This window comes from Hakea prostrata, chromosome 8 (genome assembly GCF_041222555.1).
Source record: "Hakea prostrata isolate BN-2017 chromosome 8, UWA_Hpros_2, whole genome shotgun sequence".
Taxonomy (NCBI): Eukaryota; Viridiplantae; Streptophyta; class Magnoliopsida; order Proteales; family Proteaceae; genus Hakea; species Hakea prostrata.
In genome coordinates, this window is record NC_142607.1 from 29655136 (window position 1) to 29675534 (window position 20399).

General features: G+C 39.0%; 1 protein-coding gene across 3 annotated transcripts in view; it reads right to left on the reverse strand.

The window, feature by feature from the left end:
- ITPK4 (inositol 1,3,4-trisphosphate 5/6-kinase 4) overlaps positions 1-20399 on the reverse strand; it is a 93771-nt gene that overhangs the window by 17697 nt on the left and 55675 nt on the right. For all 3 annotated transcript variants that reach the window (XM_089167438.1, XM_089167436.1, XM_089167437.1), the window contains one exon: positions 5644-5757. In XM_089167438.1, coding sequence (XP_089023564.1) covers positions 5644-5757 — 114 coding nt within the window. The remainder of the gene's footprint in view (positions 1-5643; positions 5758-20399) is intronic.

Consider the following 20399-nt stretch of genomic DNA (forward strand, 5'->3'; position numbering starts at 1 on the left):
AACTTGATAATCTTCAACCCTTAATCAGGAAAGCAAAACAAACTGCCAAAGAAAAAAGGGAAAAAATGAAGTAAAGATTTTTGAAGGAAAATAGAATAGAAGGTGATGTTCAACCTTAGTTAACAACGGCTAGGTAAGGAGGCAGCAGTACTTTAGTCTTGCAACAACCAACAACATCTTCTCAATATTTTAAGAAACAAGAAAACAATCTGATACAACAAGTCATGAACTAGAAGCTGAACTAGAAAATCCCAGATAAACAGTCTCCGCTAGGAGAAAAGAGGGTAATAGGATGTGGTAACCAAACCACCAGAAACTTCCTAGATTGTGATTGAGTTCACTTCTAGGTAGATACAATAATCCCTCAAAGTTTCAGCAGCATCAACATTGATTGCAGAATGAGAAGACAACATATCCATCATAACCCAGATGAAAAAAACAGCAGATCAATCCAAAAAACTAGAGGCTATCCTGCAAAGATTCAAATCTCAGTCAATTAGAAACCATATCACCCTGGATCTCCAGCAATAGGAATGGTAGGTGACTTCATGTGTCGTTGGAGAAGTTTCTACCACATGATTATAGTAGCTATAGATGGCCGTGCACCAGGTAAGAAAAAAACAAAGAAAACTGATCAAAATTGAGCGAGAAGAAGCAGTCCCTAAGCTGATTAAACCCGCTCTGCTACCATGTTAGGATTTTAGCACCTGTAATCAGCCTAGTGACTCAAATGAAATTCAAAAAGGAGAATAGAAAAAGACTGAAGAAGACGTAAAAGAAGAGAAGAGGGAGAAAGCTTGCATGTATGTTTTGGCTCTTCCCTAGTACTTTATGTATAACGTAAAATCACGTCTTAGTTTAGGAAACTTTCCTAAAGTTTCCTAAACTAAGCTACAGCAAAAAGGAAAACACATAGTGCATAGAATCTCTCAAATCTACTAAAAATGACACTGTCCTATGGAGATGACTTGTCAGACAAGCAATAAGAAAAAAGGAAAGTAACCAAAATAAAAAGTTACTAAAATAGAAAGTAACCAAAAATAACCTAATCTAAAATAGAAAATGATATTTTAACAGTTTTAAAAAGCAAAATGGTAGGATTCCATTTAATTAATATCATGTTGTTTAACATTCTATTTAAACTTAAATTACTTGTGTTTCAATTTACAACTCTTTGTATTTGAATGGACACACAAGCCTCTCTAAGTGTTAGTATATGAATGAGTACATACATTGGTTTTTTATGCAAAATACATCTTCTGTTGTGTCATTTATGCTTTAAATAGGGTGTATACAAAAAGCCAGGTCAAAACCCCCATCAAACTAGGGCCAAAATTGGCCATTGTAATTTCGTAGAAAAGGTACCACGTTTTGGCCAAGATGGCTGAAATTTCACCACCATCCATCAGTTTTGAGGCTGACTGAAACCCGGCCTCAAAACCGAAAGTTTGAGCCTGGGTCATAACCCCCGTTGGATTAAAGAAACCTCATAACTAGATATGTTGATCAGGTTTCACCCAATTTCAAACGCCACCAGCCCAAATATACCCTTAATTACAGTTTGAAGCCTTCCTAAGTAGCTAATGTCAAAATACAGAGTTTTCAGGAATTTTCCTACACTCTAAACCCTAAAATCATGTACCTAGATTTAAGCCAACTTACCCTGGGAACATCACAACACGTGGAGGACCATCCTCCTACATTATTACCTATGTTCCTTCCAAGTTTCAGGCTATTCTAAACCTATGAAATTCACCTCCCAATGAAAGAGAACTACCCCATCTCAAGGAAACCAACCCATTGGTAAATTATCCTTGAAAGCTTAGGTAGACCCCAGATTATTCATAGGCAACATTAACCACCATATAACCTTACCCTTACAGTTCCACTCCTACTAGACAACCCAGAGTCCTCTTCTAAGATCCTTTTGTGTTCACCCTATGGACACAAATAACTGAATCACAGGGAACACTTTTCTTTTAGTTTTGAGTATATAACACTTACCTCAACTCTTAGTTGGTAGAAAGCCAACCACTCCCCCACATTAGGGGTGCAAGTTTGGCCTTAATGGCTCTGACCTACCCAGCCCCGCCATGACTTGAATAGGATCTGGGCTCAAGATTTTGACCCTGTCAGGGCCAAATATTCTGACCCTGAATTAGGGCCAAGACCAGGCTTGGGATTAATGATTGTCCCAACCGACCAGTCTTGACTAGTCCCTGATTTTGGCCTTGATCACAATCTAGATTTTAGCCTTGATCGGTACATTGGTTTTGGCCCTAACTATTGTTGTCATGGCAACAATATAGACTTAAAAATTGTTTTATTTTTATGGACAAGGAAACAATATGGAGTTTGAATTGTTTTATATTTTTATGCATTCTATTTTTAGTTTGCCAAAGATTTAATAGCATTTAGAAGTTTTAACAGGTTAGGTGTATACGATTGTCTTTTTTATTGTTCATGTAACTGAGTATTATTGATATCAAATTTCTCAAGGATATAAATAGTAATCAAAGCTTGGAAGTTGTATGGTTTGTTTATCTTTTTATACATCAAACGGTTTGGATTTAACGAAAGGTTAGATTTTAGAGGTTCTATATTTTCATTGTACATCTACTTAATATTATTATATAGGTTAATAATAACAAATTGGAAATTTTTTCTTTCTTTCTTTCTTTTTTTCTTTTTTTCTTTTTTGTTTCAAAGTTAATAAGAGTTCGGATTTTGTAAAGTTTCATTTATTGATTGTGTATCTTATTCTCAATTTAGTTAAGATTTCTTTCATTTTAGAGTTGCTAGATGAGGGGTAGGGTCAAAGATAGGGCCAATCATGAATTAAGATAGGGCTAACCCATCTTGTCCCGGCCTGATCGAGGATAATCAGGGCAGGACAAGGATTGGCTTGGGCAGTCAAAGTTTAGGGTCAAGGACAAGGATCTTAGACCCTAAATTAAGGTCAATATGGGAATGGGCTTACCCATGAACACTTAGGGATGGGATTGGGTTTGAAAAAACCCGGCCTAGCCTGGCTGTTGCAGCCCTACCCCTCATAAATATGCAAATAACACTTACACATCCCCCACACCATTAGAAACCTAACAATAACCTCCATACTGTTTATTTTCCCCATTATAAGTGGTACCATTGCTGCTAAAATATCTGTTAAAACCCCAAAATGCCCTTAATTGATATGATCTTCAAGTATTAATCCCAAACTACCCTCAGTTACCCTAATAGTTAAAACTCTAAGGTCTAAACTACCTTTAGTTAATTTAATAGTTGAAAGCTCAAAATACCCCTCAAATGTGTCTTTAACCTTCATCAAACCCGATTGTCTTCTTCAAGCTTTCTACATGCTAATGAGAGAAGAGCAATCACTAATTCCATACACAACAACAAGATGAACCTGAAAAATCCATTCAAGAAGAGGATGATGTAGACAACTAAAGAAGAGCAACACCTTGCATATCGTTGAGATCAAGCGAGAACAGAGGTGGGTGCTTGAAAATTCGAGGAACCATGACAATGTAATTTGTGGTAGTAAAGGTGCAAATAAGGGTGGAAGTTGCAACCATGTTCAAAGAACTCCCAGTGAGATCTCACGAGATATCTCTCTTTTGTTCATTCAGAGAGTCAAGATGATATGGGATACAAGACAATGTGCTTATAGCACATAGGGTCTCAAGTGTTGACTCCAGAGTTTTAATTGTGATAACTTCATAATTTGAACTGTGAACACACGTACAGTATCAAATGCATTTGAATTTTGAACTTTAAGCATTGTATACAAGTAGTCGAGTATATGATGCGTACAATAGGCAATTTTAAGGTTTCACTTCAATGGTTTCCCACTTGGGGTAGTGGAACTCACAATTACACTATCTTTGTTAAATCTGAATTCACTGGTGTGTTCATAAGGCTAAAATAGGGTGGACTGGAAGTTTTAGCTCCAAATGACCCATAACAACCCTCAAGTTGGGGAGAAAATCCCACCAACTTAGCAAGATCTCACAAAGATCTCAAGCCAAATCTCTTTTTTGAGTTGGCAAGATGGGCCTCCAGATCGAGATCTTGAACCATGGTTGCAACAATGCGGGTTGGAGCGGTGGAGGTACAGTTGGAGGCCTAAACAGTATATAAAAGAAAATGAAGAAGAAGAAAATGTATTTACTATTTGAGTCCCCGCATCACTGGGATGGCAGGTTTTCTTGCCTTGGTTAGTGCAGTAGCTGAAGATTTCAGTGCCGAAAAACAAGGTTTGAATCTTGGCTTTTGCATAGAAGGGGACAAGATTGGTTTTGACACATCCGTTTGCAAGGATTTGACTTGATGAGGCATTGAAGATTTTTTGGTTAGGAATCATGAAATTTGCTTCAAAATTGATCTTAGGGATTTGAGGATGAAAATGGGTGGGGCAAAATATGGGTAAGGATGCAGGGAAATATAAATTTGTATCCTTATCAAAAAAGAGGGTATGACTCAGAAAGAAGCAACAAAGGGGTCTTTATTTGTTTGCTACTCTTCTCATTTGTGTTTACAGAGCAGATCTATTTCTAAAAAGTCAGAACTTTGAACACGTTACATTGTATTCAGTTTGGATTTCTGGGCTTCTTTAAAATTTTGCTTACAATGTTGGGTTGTGTTATGCTGTGTCTTACATCCCCTAATTTTCCACAAAGAATTTGTAGGGATATAGGCCAGAAGATTGAAACTAGGAAAAACCACTTAGCAGAGGCAGCTGAGAAGATGAAGAAGAGAGAGGGAATGGGGGCATCCACCATCAAATGACAACACTCGGCCCAAGAGAATAATCTTAATGGAAGCACACAGAGAGCCAAGGCAACCTTGTCAACACTGCTCAGGTGCTTGCACAACCACCCCAGAAAACCAGAACCCACTCACTCCTAACAGGATAGAACACGCCTGTCTTGCTCACAGAATTTAGGAAATAGTAGTTTTATGGGTATTTTAGTCTTCTAGTTAGTTTTAAGTTGAGAGCTATGTTAGGCTTTTAGTTTGTTTTAACTTTTAAGTAAACAGTATTTTAGCATGTTAATAATGTCAGGGGTAAAACCTGCATTTCATTGCACTTAACAAGCAAAATTGATGGTAGGGAGGTTATTGTCAGGTTTTACAACTAAGGGGGATGTAAGTATCATTTGCATATTATGAATGGGTGTAGTTGTCATGCTGCCAACCAAAAGGGAAGGTAAGTACCTTTTAGCCTTTATTTCTTAAAAGTTTGGTTTTGACAAGATCTTGGCTACCTATCCCTTGATCAATTGAGGCTACATCATTGTTAAGTTGCTGGGTTTTGTCTACATGTGCTCAAGGAGTATTAATCTATGCTAAATTAGTCTCTTTACCCTTTATCTTGTGTGCTGTTTCATTGTAATCTAGATAATGAAGAGCTATCATGGGTAAGTGTTCGTATAGCTCTTCCAAGGAAAACTCCAACATCACTTTCTCTTCTTTTTCTTCTTTGCTTCTTCTTCCTCTTCTTTTCTATGTTATCTTAGGTTGATTAACTATTATTCCGTCACATTACTGAAGTAGAAAATTAAAGGACAAGAAGGTAGAGATGCATGTAAAATTGGACCCTCAAAATAAACAGGAACTACAAGCATGAAAGCTCAATACCATACTGTGGGCATCTGCAACCCCACAAGCAACTTGTGGTTTTACAATACTTGGAAGACGCAATTCTGCTTCAGATAGCCTTTCTCCCAAATTATCCTCTTTAAAATTGTCGACCTGCACATTTAAGAATAAATACTAGACTTGAGATCAAGAAGGTGAAAATAATAATAATAATAATAATAATAGCAAATCCAATTATGCAAACAGAACACCTTGAAAGAAATAATAATTAGTACTCATTGAAGAAATGCACCACACAAACCTGGAAAGACAAATGTTTCAGTTAGACCCTCCTAAGCCCGAAAATCTTGTTCAATCTATAATAATGCTTAATCCCTTTCCGAATGACAACAGTCAACTGATCTCATCCACTAAAAAGTTTATGCTGAACATATTGGTACATTTTAATACCCATCAATTCTGTGAGTACGATTTAATCCAGATTGAAGGAACTAAAAGAGCTAGTGGCAGACCCAAAACAACCTTAAAAGAAGTGGAGAGAAACTACAGATATGGCTTAGGCCTTGTATCTAGTAATGACCTCGAGTACAGCTTACTGGAAGGCAAAGGTCCATGCAAAATTTAGTTGGGATAGGGATGAGTTTTGTCTAATTCTGTCATTCTGTGAACGCGAGTAATGACTACATAATCCAAACAATCCCTCTTACCATCATCAGCAACACGATAACCTAACTCCATGAACTAGGAGATGAAATCAAACTTCTCATTCCTAAGCTGGAATATATATATATATATATATATATATATATATATATATATATGATATTATATATATATATATATCATATGATGCTTTACTCTGTTTTTTTATTTTTTTTCTTCCGGTTGGGGGGGGGGGGTTGAAGAGAGGTGGCAAGGCAGGTTGGAATAGAGGTACATAACACCCAATATTTGCATTTCTCAACTTCTATGGAGCATTTTACAATATCATTTACTCTATGGATAACAATCAATCACCAATAAAATTAAAATAGTAAGGGTGATTAATGGGGGACAGAATAGAGTAGAAAGAAGGATAAAGAAGTAAAGGGGAAAAAGGGAGAATCTTAGAAGAATTAGTCTTGAAGAAAGGGAAGAGGGAGAAGAAATTCGTAAGAAGAAGAGGAGGTGGAGGGGGGGGGGGGGCTGCAAACGCACAAAGCTCAAGCTTCAATTCATTTTTTCTATTCCATCTCAATAAGTTGATTACAAGTGTTTAAATAACAAAACAAACATATTTGATACGAAAACAACTATAATAGGACTCTTGGTAATTTAAAACTAACAAAAGACTGATCCAACTAGGACTTTTAGGAATTTAAAACTAACTAAAACTTATCCTAGATATCCTACCCAAATAAAAACTTTGATTACATGATTATCCTAATAATAAATAACAAAATTCTAAATTATCTCTAGAACTCCCACAAAAACAGTTCCTATTTTACCTCCTTGCAAGCTGGAGTTTGGGCCCACCAAATTTGAATCTATTTCCATGCAAGCTGGACTTGGGGCCCACCAAATATGAAATTATCATCTAAGTTACTGTTCACGCTACTGTAGCATGAACAGTAACTTCTGATTGTGCTGCATCAGTGATTAGATGCAGGGACTTGCAACGACCACTCAAATGGGAAGTTCGGAATAAAGCATGGTTAGGTCCTATCATTGTTTTTGTCAGAAAAGGTTTTGCTTAGGTCTGAAAAAAGATCTCAGTGCAATCGTCCAAACCAGATATACTTATACCTGGACCCGATCCAATCACCCTTGTCATCTAGGTTTCATTGAGTCCCAACTGATCTAATGTTACTGGATCTAACATAGCATAAGAAACGGTAAATAATAATTCAAACTAGCTTACCTTGGAGGTTTCAATGCGCCACTTAGCACATTGGAACACTCTGACCCACTAAAGAACCAAATTAAGATTTTCCAAAATGATTATTTCACATATATAACTAGTTTGATGATACCAATAATGTCAATCTTTTTATCAGCATTACATATCAATATTATTATCATCAATATTATAACAATATTAATCTCTTTCCCTAAGCAATGAGGCTGGCTGATGGTCTTTCCAACCATTGGATATGAAGGACCTTGCACAGGGAATTGGTCCAACAAATCCAGATGATCCACACAATATTGGACTTCTCTCTAGCTGTTACATGATGCAGATGCAGCACCAAACAAGACCCCTTTTTTTCTCTTTTTTTTTTTTTTTTAATTTTTTTTTGGGAAAAAATACAGTTGACAGGTTTATGGGTAGGACCTCCATTGGTAGGGTTCCCCTTGTAATCAAGCCAACTTTACAAACCTTAATCGTGCAATACATGAGTTAAATACGGAAAGCCGAACATATTTTTTGAAGCCAACACTTTTTCCCCCTAGTTCTTATTATAGTTGATAGATGTCAATCAACTAATCCATATAATAGTCAATAAATGACATTTAGCCTACAATTAGTTTTTGTTAGCCTAGTAGTCCATTTTTTTGGATGATTGAGGTTTTTTTAGCCTAGTTCTTGTTAGAGTTGATAGATGATGAATGGTAATCTTTATTAGTTGCTTCAAAAAAGGTAGGGAATAGTTATGATTGGGTAGGACATAGTTAGAGTTGTTTTAGGACTCCCTTCACTTTCATGCACAAGGAAGCATTTCCTTTATTAATTTTAGTTTCAAAGTACAAAGAGTCCTAGGACTCTTTGTACGGCTGTACGCAGCCCCCACTTATTAGTTATTACCCCATGTGGAAAAGTAAAGATCAATTAGAGTTAGAGTAAAACTATTTGAACTATGAGCTTTTAAAGCTGCAACTTGTTTTCTTCTCTAGGAGAATTCATAACAGTGGGAGTTAGACTCCATTTAAAGCAGCGAATCTGGGACCTTGGTTTGAACACAGCTGGGCAATTGTCACCTATAATGGCAAAGAAAGCAGTCCGTAGGTGAGTTCTTACGCAGGCAACAGTCCCTATTTCTAGGACGTATTCTCCCTCTTTCTGTTTTTACTTTTATTCTCAGATTTGATTAAACCTGCACTTCATCCTCCCCAATTGCTGCCCGATCAGAAACCCTGCTTCCCACCACTTAAATCCATTGAATTTTGGAGGAAAGATCCTAACCTCAGCTCCTTCTGAACCCTTAAACCCATTAACCATTGATGATGCATATCCGAAGCATAGAGGCCCCTAAAAAAAGCCCAAGATGGACATATATACGTTACCGACCTTTAATTCCATGGGTTTAAGCCCAACTTTTGAGTGTGAAACTAGATTTAATTAGTTTAATTTGTATTTCAAGTGGTTCTTTTAATTCCTCCCAACTTAAGTTATAAGGGCATGACAGTCTTTTTCACGTTTTGTTTCAGTTTTAAGTGTCCAAGAACATAGAGTCCTATGCTATTAAGTTTCTAATTCTATTTTTTTAGAAATTTCTTTTCCTATTTATTTTATGGGTTGTATCATGTATGGCTAATTAGTCATCTATAAACCCCCTTGAGTGAAGAATAAAGTGGATGAAATTTTAGTAGAGAAATGGTCTACTTTGTGATATTAGAAGTTGGTTAGGGACCTACTTCCTTGAGACTACTTGATGGTGCTCATAATTGATTACGCATGAAGTCAAGGACCTAGGCAGGAATATACACTGGGTTGAAGGACCTAATCACAGCCGTCAGTAGCTGCTGAGCAGTGTTCTATAGATTTACCGAGCGAGTCAGGTACCTAGGTAGGGAATCCCAATCCTCACCCTCTTAAGAAAGGAAGCTCTTGAAATGGAGTTCAACACACTAAAGCAACAACTCAATGTGATCTAGTAAACAATGAGGTATTATAACCCAAGTTTGTACCCTATTGAATCCATTCATGAAGCTGAAATCAACAAGATAGCCATAACAAAAGTACTACAACTTGTCAAACAATCAAAATAGAAGTTACTAGCAAAACATACCTCTGATAAAGTAATGAAAGGCATTGAAATATTATTGAGATTGAATGTCCAAGACATGGGCGGAAAAGATAACTAATGTTGAACAAATGATTGAAGAGTTTCTAGAATCCATTCCTATGCTTACAAGGGATCAACTAAGGGAAGATCCTCTCCAAGAGATTAGAAGCTCATTGATGAGTCCCCATCTAGACAAATCTTCATAATAGAGACAAGCAATGAAAACTACCAAGATCTCCACTTCCATGAAGGAAACTATGCGCCATGAACTCTTCGATCTCCATGTATTGATAAGATCAGCAAAAAAATATAAATAGTGGTTCTTCGGTAGTCACAAGGGCGGACTGGTAGACAACCAAAGAGACCAATTTGCACCATGGACTTCTACTCTTTTTATGATTTAGCAAATAACAGCATGTGTTTTCTACACTAGAATTGAAAGCCATAATACAAAACTTCAAGTCCACTCATTTGTAAAGAAGAAGAAGAAAAAACATAAGTTATCATTCTCTAGATCATAGAAAAAGTTAGAACCCCTTGGTGCAATTAATCTCTTTTTCCAGTTCACTGTTATGACATCCGACGATCCATTATCTATGTTTTGTTGATGATCTATCGATGCATGTGATTGAAGACTTCACGATCCACTTCCTTAATAGAAGCAGAGATCTTGGTACTTTCCCATTGTTTGTCTTTATGATGAAGTTCTTCTTTAGATGAAGACACATTAATGAGCTTTTAATCTCTTGGAGAGGATCCTCCCTTTGTTGGTCTATCGTAAGCATAGGATTAGGTTCTAAAGAGACTTCAATAATCTATCCAACAATAAGAATCTTTCTTGCCGATATCTTGAGCATTCTATTCCGGTAATATTTCAATGCCTTTTATTCCTTCATCAAAGGCATTTTTTGCTAAGAACTTTTCCTTTGATTGGTTGACAAGCTATGGTGCATTTATAATGGTTGCCTCGCTCTTTTTCAGCTTGATGAATGGATTCAATTGGGTAGACTAAAGCTAATATCTCATTGTTTCTCAGAACAATTAAGTTGTTGCTTTAGTGTGTTGACCTTTGCTTAAAAAGACTACTTTCTTGGGGGATAGGGATTCCTTGCCTAGGTATCTGATTCACTTTGCTTGGTGAATCTCTAGAACATTGTGCAGAAGCTATTGGTGGAGGTGGTTAGGTCCTAGACCTAGTGTAGACTTTGCTTAGCTTCTTATCCTGATTGGTAGTCTATGGTGAGCATTATTGAGCACTATCAAGGAAGAAAAAGAGGTCCCTCAACTCTTAATCTAACAAAGCAAATCAATGCTCTATTAAAATTTTGTCCACTTTATATTTCACTCAAGGGGGGATATATAGATGATTAATCAGCCTTAACACTCATTAGATAAATAGGAAAGAAACTCCTAGAAGAAATAGACATAGAACCCTAATAAACTTAGGACTCTTTATAGACTTGGACACTTAAAACTGAAATAAAGCATACAAAAGGACTATCCTGCGCTTATAACTAAACTACTAAAAGTTGGACAGAAATTAAAAAACAGCTTGCAATGAAAATTAAACTATTACTAAGCAGATATCATACTCTAAGGTTTGGACCCCTGGATGAGGTCTTAGTACAGAAATTAAAAAACAGCTTGCAATGAAAATTAAACTATTACTAAGCAGATATCATACTCTAAGGTTTGGACCCCTGGATGAGGTCCAACATCAACCTATGGAATTAACAGCCTACAAACCCATCTATGTCCATCATGGGCCTATTTTAAGAAGGAAAAAATAGAAAGAACCTGAGCTCTCTCTTGATTGGTTCAGCCCTAGCTGAGGTACCACTCTGACGCGGACTTGGTTGAGGGTTCTGCGGAAATAATTGAATCCCCTGGGATATCAATGTGACCCCCAAGCCCTTATTTATAATAATATGAAATATATAAAATTACATGATTGCCCTCACTAAACAACTGAATAATAAAACCTAAACTATAACTTATAATTAAACCAACTGACAAATAAACCGAACCAACCAACACTCCCCCTCAAGTTGAGGCGTAGATGTTAGTCATGCCTAACTTGCTCAAAATAGGGTGGAAGTCTCCTTCCTTCAGCCCTTTAGTAAAGATGTCAGCTACTTGATCTCCGAATCTCACAAAATGCATGCATATCAGCCCTTGCTTCCACTTTCCCTTTGACAAAAAATCTATCTATTGGATTATTGGCTATATTGATGGTAGCATTGTTGTCACAATACAACATCATGGGGCTTGTAACAAGAAACCCAATTTCTTCTAATAGACCCTTCAGCCATAAAAGCTCACATACTCCTTGAACCATAGACCTATACTTGGCCTCTATACTAGACAATGCTACCACATTTTGCTTCTTACTCCTCTAGGTCAATAGATTTCCCCCAACAAATGTACAGTATCCTAATATCAATTTTCTGTCAGGTGAACTAGCCCAATCAGCATTTGTATAAGCTTCCACTTTCAAATTATTTGAGGGTGACAGGAGTATTCCCTTTCCTGGTGTGGACTTCAGATATTGAATTATTTTAGTAACAACACTCATATGAGTCGAGTATGGGTCATGCATAAACTGGCTCACTAGACTAACAGAAAAAGCAATGTCGGGTCTAGTGTGGGACAAATAAATCAATTTTCTAACCAACCTCTGATATCTCCCTTTTATCGAATGGTACTCCCTCTTTCTCTTTAAGCTTAAGGCCCACTTCAATTGGGGTATCCATTGCTTTACATCCCAAAATTCCCACTTCTAAAAGTAAGTCTAGAATATACTTACGCGGTGACAAATAAATGCCTTTGCCTGACCTTGCGACCTCAATTCCTAGGAAATACTTGAGTTTCCCTAGATCTTTAACCTCAAACTCCTTGCCAAGGAAGCTCTTTAACTTTTGTATTTCTACCACATCATTCCCACGGATGACAATATCATCCACATAAACAATAAGAAGAGTAATATGAGTTCCTGACCTTTTCACAAAGAGAGTATCGTCAGCATTACTTTGCTTGTAACCAATCGATGCCACGGCCTTTTCGAGGCATCCAAACCAACACCTGGGAGATTGCTTCAACCCAAAAATCGAGCTCTTCAACCGAAAAACCTTCCCTTTTGTTTTGCTATCAGAGAAGTTAAGTGGGATTTCCATGTAGACCTCTTCTTTTAATTCTCCATGAAGAAATGCTTTCTTTACATCTAAATTCCATAAGTCTGGGTGAACCCTTTTGCAACCAATCTAGCCTTCAACCTGTTGATTGAACCATCCATGTTCTGTTTCACCACAAAAACCCACTTCCAACCTAGGAAGAGTAACCAACTACCATAGTTGTCATGGCGACGAGGCGATGCAAGGCGGGTTAGGCTAATTGAGGCGATGAGTCAACGAGGCGCCCTCCGAGGCGCTTTTGAGGCGGTTGAGGCGTCCTAAGTGAAATTTTTAGTGTACATCCATTCACTCAAATCTATCATATCTTATACAATAAAAAACTAATATCGCTACCTCAGTCATCCAACATATTACAAACCCACTAATAGGTCCTAAATAAAAGTCGCGAAGAAGGAGAGAGTTGCTTGCGCCGCGCGGGGTCGCGCGGGATGGAGGGAGAGAGAGGAGAGAGAGATTGGTTGGGAGGTGAGGGTGAGCGGCGACTTATTCTCTTTCATTTTGTTTGTTTTATTTTATTTTACTTTGATCACTGTGCGTCTTATACATATGCATATAGGTTCAACAATGTACTTTACAATCGGAATCTAATAAGCATTTCAATATATGCCTTTGATTGGCATCTTTCTCGTGATTTAAAAGAAAGAAAAAAGCGGCGCCTTTTGCTTAAATGCGCGCCTGAGCGCTCCGGGGCCCGCGGGCGCGTTGCGCGCCTGGCGCGCCTGCCTTGCCAACTACCAAGTACCATTCTTCTTTATAGCTTGCATTTCCTCTACTATTGTTGCCTTCCAAGTTTTATTAGCATAAGCTTCCTGCCAAGTCTTTGGAGTAGATGCAGTGGATAAGGAAGATATGAAGGCTCGATAGGAGTTAGACAAATAATCAAAGGAAACATATTTAGCTATAGGATGTTGAGTACAAGATCTGACTCCTTAGACAAATAATCAAAGGAAACATATTTAGCTATAGGATGTTGAGTACAAGATCTGACTCCTTTTCGAACAACAATAGGAAGGTCAATAGAAGATACCTTAGGGGAACTTACAAGACCTGAATCTAGATTAGGAGACTGATGTGGTAAGTTGTACACCTTCTTTACCTGTTGTTGCCGATTCGTTTTCTTCCTCTGATAGGTCTACACATCCCTACTTTGGTCAAGTTGCTTTTGGAAGACCTCAATGGTGTGCCTCACAGGAGTGGTCTCCCCCTGGATAGGATCCTTACACGGTTCAGATGAGGAAAGGGGGGGAGAATGAGTGTCTACATGTATGTTGGTCAAATGCTTCCCCTGGTCAGGAGTCTCTTCCTAAACCTCTAAATGGGGCTGAATTGGGTTTGTTAGGTCTCTACATGTGACGGGAACATCCAAAGTGGGAGAGAACACCTTTGCTCTTGGAGTCTCCCCCTACAAAGGTGTATAATAAGGACTAGACTTGTCAAAGATGACATCCATAGACACAATTTTCCTCCTAGAAGGAGGATGGTAACACTTGCAACCCTTTTAAGCAACAAAATACCCCAGAAATATGCAACGGAGGCCACAAGGTTCCACCTTACTCTTGTGGGTCAAATTCCTGGCATAAAGAAGATGTCCCTTGAAAAACCTCATTGGGGCATTTGAAAGCAAGGATTCTACTAGGCATTCTATTCATCAGGTAGGAAGCAGTGAGAACTGCATCACTCCAATATTAGTCGGGGACATTCATGGCAATAAGAAGAGAACGGGCAATCTTTAAGAGATGCCTTTTCTTTCTTTCGGCCACTCCATTTTGGGCCGTAGTATCAACAAAATTGGTCTGGTGTAGTATGCCAAAATGAGAGAGGTATCTCTGAAAAGCTTTTTCACTATACTCAGTTCCATTGTCACTTGCAAAGAACCTTTACAGTGGCATTTGAATTGAGTTTTAACCATGTTATGAAAATCTTGAAAAATCGAAAAAGTCCATTTTTTTGTTTTAAAATATAGATCCATGTGGAGCTAAAATGAAAATCAATAAAAGTAACAAAACATCAATGACCGGTAACAAACATGCGTCGATAAGGCACCCACAAATCAATATGAATTAACATAAAAGTAATGGAACCTATATTAATATTAAAAGGCAAATAACTTGAACAAGTCTGTTTAGCAAAAACACAAGCTTCGCAAAAGAATTCCTTATTGTTGATGAGACTAAATTGGGAAAAAGGTTTCTTAAGTTCTTATGGGGGGATGTCCTAGCCTACGATACCATTGGTGGAGGGCTAACAAATCTAAATTGACCTGATGAGGAGTAGCAAACATAGCAGAAGAAGAGGGTCCATTCTATTCCAACAAGTAAAGTCCTTTATCTAGTTTACCACATCCAATCTCCTTCCCCATTACCAAATCCTAGAAAACATAGTAGGAAGGAAAAAACGGTTACCTTACAGTTCAAGTCATTGGTAAGACTACTAATGGAAAGAAGGTTAGTAATAAAAGATGGAACATGTAAGACAGAAGACAAAGAAAGGGATGGTGAATGTTGTATGGTTCCCTTTCCAGCAATGGAAGAGTAAGAACCATCAACTATACGAACCTTATCTTTCCCTAAGGTAGGTAAATACTTTAAGAAAAAAAAGGCATAATCTGTCATATGGTTTATTGCTCCAATATCAATAATCCATGGAGAAAAAATGGAAATCTGTAAATACGGTACCTGAAGTAGCAAGATAGGAGTTCAAGTGTGCAATGGAGGGAGCATTGGAAGAGGTAGCAGCAGCGGCAGCGGTAGAAGACTATAGAATGCACCTTAGAGCAAGTAACTCTTCCGGGGAAAAACCAATATCTGGAATAGGTACTGCAAAACAGTCTATGAATGATTACCTTCGGTTTACCCTTTTGTTGGGCCCTTTTTTGTTCAAAATCAGCAGGCTTTTCATGTAATTTCGAGCATGTTGTTTTGGTATGATAGGGTTTGTAGCAGTGCTCACACTTGACCACATCTTTAGCTGAGTCAGTTTTGGACATTAGACTCATACTCTGAAGAGTAGATTTCTCCACTACCGGATTATGTAACATAGCCAGACGATGACTCTCCTCACACTGAACAAGTGCATAGGATTGTTCCAGTGTATGAAAGGGATAACGACTCAAAACCTGTACCCGGATCTGATCATACTCCACATTTAATCTAACCAAAAAATCATACATCCGAATTTTGTCAACATACTTCCTGTGTGCAGCCACATTGTCAAGATTAGTAGGATGGTAGTCACCATAATGGTCCAATTCTTGCCAAAGAGACCATAATTCAGCATAGTACTAGGGCAACTATCAACACTTTTTGTGTGGTCTCATGAAGTCTCTTCCGTAACTCATAGATCAGCGTATCATTGCCCAACTGTCCATAAGTCTCTTTGGCCTTCCAAATTTGGGTTGTTGTATCCAACAATAAATACCCCCCGGCGAGATTTGGATGCATGGAATTCAAAAGGAGCAACATGATAAGAGAGTCATTTGAAATCCATTTATCCTGAAGAACACCAGCAATCAACGGTTTGGTTGTAGAGCCCATAATATGGCCAATTAGACCTCTTCAAACAATTGTTAAATAAGCAGAATGAGACCAAATCAAGTAATTAGTTCCATCGAACCTAACAAAGAGCGGAAAGAGTGGGATAATTTTCATGACTTGTCGGAACTGCAGAAACATCCGGGGTTGTCATATCTTCAGCCACTCACCAAATAAAACACCATAAAAAAATTCTTGAGATAGTAAAAACAAAGTCGAATTGATCCAAAAAAACAATTATGATCTATCCTGCTGTTAATTTTGGATAAAACTTGCAGGAATTTTCTGATCAATCCTGCTGTACTTTCGGGTCAAACCTGTTGTTCTTCACTCTTCAAACCTGTTTAGAGGAATCTGAAACATCGCAGGAAGGCTAAATCTTCAAAACAAATCTCTTTTCATTGCAGTAGAAGAGAAGACAGCATCAATTTCTGCAATTTCTGCAAGAAGCTACCGCAGGATGCTTCAGGCTTCAAACCTGTTTAGAGGAATCTGAAACAGCGCAGGAAGTCTTCAAAAAACAATCTCTTTTCATAGCGGTAGAAGAAGACAGCATCAAAAATTTCTGCAAGAACCTACTGCAGGATGCTGCCCTTTAATGGTTTAAACAACCAAGGAGGGCCAGTATCAAGAGAGAAGCCCAGCGGAAGAAGAAAAGAGGAGAAAGAAAGAGAGTTGGAGGAGAATCGAACTTGGAGGCCTGCTGTCGTTGGCCGAAAAACGAGAGAGAGCAAGAGAAGTCCAGGCAGTAAAAACAGAAGTCGAACTTGTTTTTCCCCCTTTTTTTTTTTTTTTTTTTTTTTCCTTTCTAATTTGCGCTTGGCTTTGATGCCATGTGGAAATAACTGAACCCCTTGGGTTATCAATGTGACCCCCATGCCTCTTATTTATAATAATGTGAAATATATAAAACTACATGATTACCCTCACTAAACAACTGAATAATAAAACCTGAACTATAACTTATAATTAGACCAACACACTGAACCAACCAACAGGTTCAATCATAATTCTTCTTGCACCATTGTTTTCTGTACCATTCTGAAATCACACTATAGTACCAAATCCATACTGGTTTAAGGATTTCAACGTACCTGTGCGAAAACTAAAAAGTTATTAGATGTGCTGATACGCCCCTAATTACTCAAGTGTACAAACGCAGGAATAGGCAGGGGAAGACAGCAGTAGCATCGGCTGAAACAGGGGAGAATGTAGCTACACCAGCTGCTGGTGCAGGGGAAGGACAAGTGGCAATCCATTAGTGGACAGCCACCACCATTCTGTTATGAGCTAAGGGACAGAAATGACAGGCCAGGTGGCAACAGGACATTGGATAAGAGAGGAGAGTTTGTTAGAGTTTGTTAGGCAAACTGAAAGAGGGGATATATGGGGATAGTGAGGGAGAGTAGAGGGGGGGAGAAGGAAAAGGAACAGCAAGCTGAGCTTGCGGGGAGAGGGAGCCTCTCAGGTAAAGGGAATAGACTTGTGGTGATTGTTTGCAGCTTAGTCTTGTTTACTTTATTATTCCAAGAACTGGTTATCAGATGAATAGAGTTTGGGTTGTATCAATCCTTGTATGAATGTTATCATGATGCTAATGGGACGACAGCCAATTCTCTTCTATGTTGATGTTCTTTATTTGTCAATCTGGGTAATCACTGTTTTTATTTACTGAGTTTGAGGGGAAGATAAATTCAGCTCATAGAGGGTCCTAACATTCTGGTATCAAAGCACGTCGATTCGGGGAATGGTAAGGAGTAGAATGGAGTCCAGAGTTGAAATGTTAGAAGATAGTGTGAAAGACTTGCAAACCCAGCTGGCTTTGATCGACTCTAAAATAGACAAAGTAGAACAAAGTCAAGTGGCATTCATGAATGAGCTAAAAACATACCTGGCAAAGGGCAAAACCATAGAAACCGATAGGCCATCGTCTGAAATTACTTTGGGAAGGCGGGATGAAACAACACAAACGTCTGTAAGAGACAACTCGCAGAGTGCCAACGTACCAAAAACGCAACGGGCTACAACCTCCCTGGGACGCCGCGATTTCTTTCCGAGGTATCTAGAGTTATATCTTCAATGGCGAAGATCCGAATGGGTGGACGGCTAGAGCGGAGAGATATTTTGGGTTGCAAGGGCTCACCGATACAGAAAAGCTACAAGCAGCGTTAATCTGCTTCGAAGGTCCTGCAATCGGGTGGGTACAGTTCCGAGAATTACAAAATCCCGTCCATCGTGCGATGAGTTGAGCGGAGCTGCAAGCGCTTGGTTCATCACAAGCAGAACACCACACGAGGCGATCATGGAATTACGGCAGGGAAACACTGTTGTTGAATACCACAGCCAATTTGAAACCCCTTGCCGCTGCTGCCGGAGCCAAGGAAGAAGAGTGGTTACAAGGTGCGTTCTTATCTGGGCTGGGAGATGAAATTAGGGCTGATTTGCGCCTATTCCAACCCAAGAACTTAGCCCAGGCTATGGATATGGCCCAATCCACCGAGGCTAAAAACAATACCCTTCGTGGGCTTAAAAAGTATCCGATAGCACAGCCCATTAGTGGTAGGGGACAAACTGCGGCCCAACGCACAGTATCTCTGGACCGATCAAACCCTATAGGCTTGCAGCCCACTTAATCTGCTCCAACAACTCAACCCAACACCGGTTCAACTGTGGTTAATCGAGCCAATGTAGGGCAGACCACTGCTAATATTGCATCGTCTTCAAAGAGGGGTGTTTCGACAACCATGTCCGGCGGTGGAAGTAGCAGTAGCAATGGACAACCAAAATGGTTGACACCAGAGGAAATGAAAACCAAGATGGATAAAGGCTTATGCTTCCGGTGTGATGGACCCTATTCTCGTGGTCACCAGTGCCCATTGAAGCAATTGAGGGTCATGCTTCTCCACGAAGACAAAACACAGGGAGGAACAGAGGCGATAGCAGAAGCAACTATCGAAATCGAGGAAGAACCGCCTGACCCATTGACGGAGACTGAGCTATCATACAGCTCTCTCGCAGGGCTTGATTCACCTCGTACACTGAAGTTGAGAGGGTCTTGAGTTCGGTGTGTTGCTAGTCGACTGAGGCGCAACACACAATTTTATTTCACATCAAATGGTCCAGCAGATTGGGTTGAAAGTTGAGGGGAAGAAGCAATTTCAGGTTACGTTAGGGGATGGTAAGAATGTCCAAGGACAAGGAGTGTGTCGCAATGTTACCATCTGCATCGGAGACGTGAAGTTTGTCCAGGAATTATTAACATTCGAGCTTGGCGGAGTAGACGTAATTTTAGGGGTGGAATGGCTTTCATCGTTGGGTGACATTCAGAGCAACTGGAAGCTTCGACTCTTCAATGGAAGGATAGCGTGAAATTAGAGGGGACCCCCCTACTCGTTGGAGACTTCTCTGCATCAATTCTAGAAAACGGCACAACAGGAAGGAAGTGGAATTTGGCTGAAACCTATGCAGGCAGATGCTCCGAAGCAGTTTGGTCTCAATAGTAGGGTAAGTGCTTTACTGGAAGATTTCAAATCTTCATTTGCAGAACCCGGACTTACCGCCAGATCATCTTCGATCGCTTGAATGATGCAGTAACCCCAAACCCAAGCCATACAAATACCCACATTCCAAAATGAGGTGGAGAGATTAGTCAATGAAATGTTAACTCTGCTATTCGTCCGTGTGAGTCCTATTCAGCCCTGTTATTGGTGAGAAAGAAGGACGGAAGGTGGAGGTTCTATGTTGATTATCAAGCACTTAATAAGCTAACGATACCCGACAAATTTCCCATTCTGGCAATAGATGAGCTGCTTGATGAGTTGGCGCGGTGTTTGCAATCTCATCTCAAATCCGGCTACCACCAATCGATTGCGATAATGAGAAAAGCCATTCCCACCACGATGGACATTACGAGTTCCTTGTAATGCCCTTTGGCTTTCAATGCCCGGCAACTTTCCAAGCTTAATACAGGTATTCCCCCTAATTTGTGCTAGTATTTTTTATGATATTCTTGTCTTCGCCCTGGAAGACCATTTGGATCACTTACGCGTGTTTTATACATTCTATCACAAAATCACCGGTAGTGAATC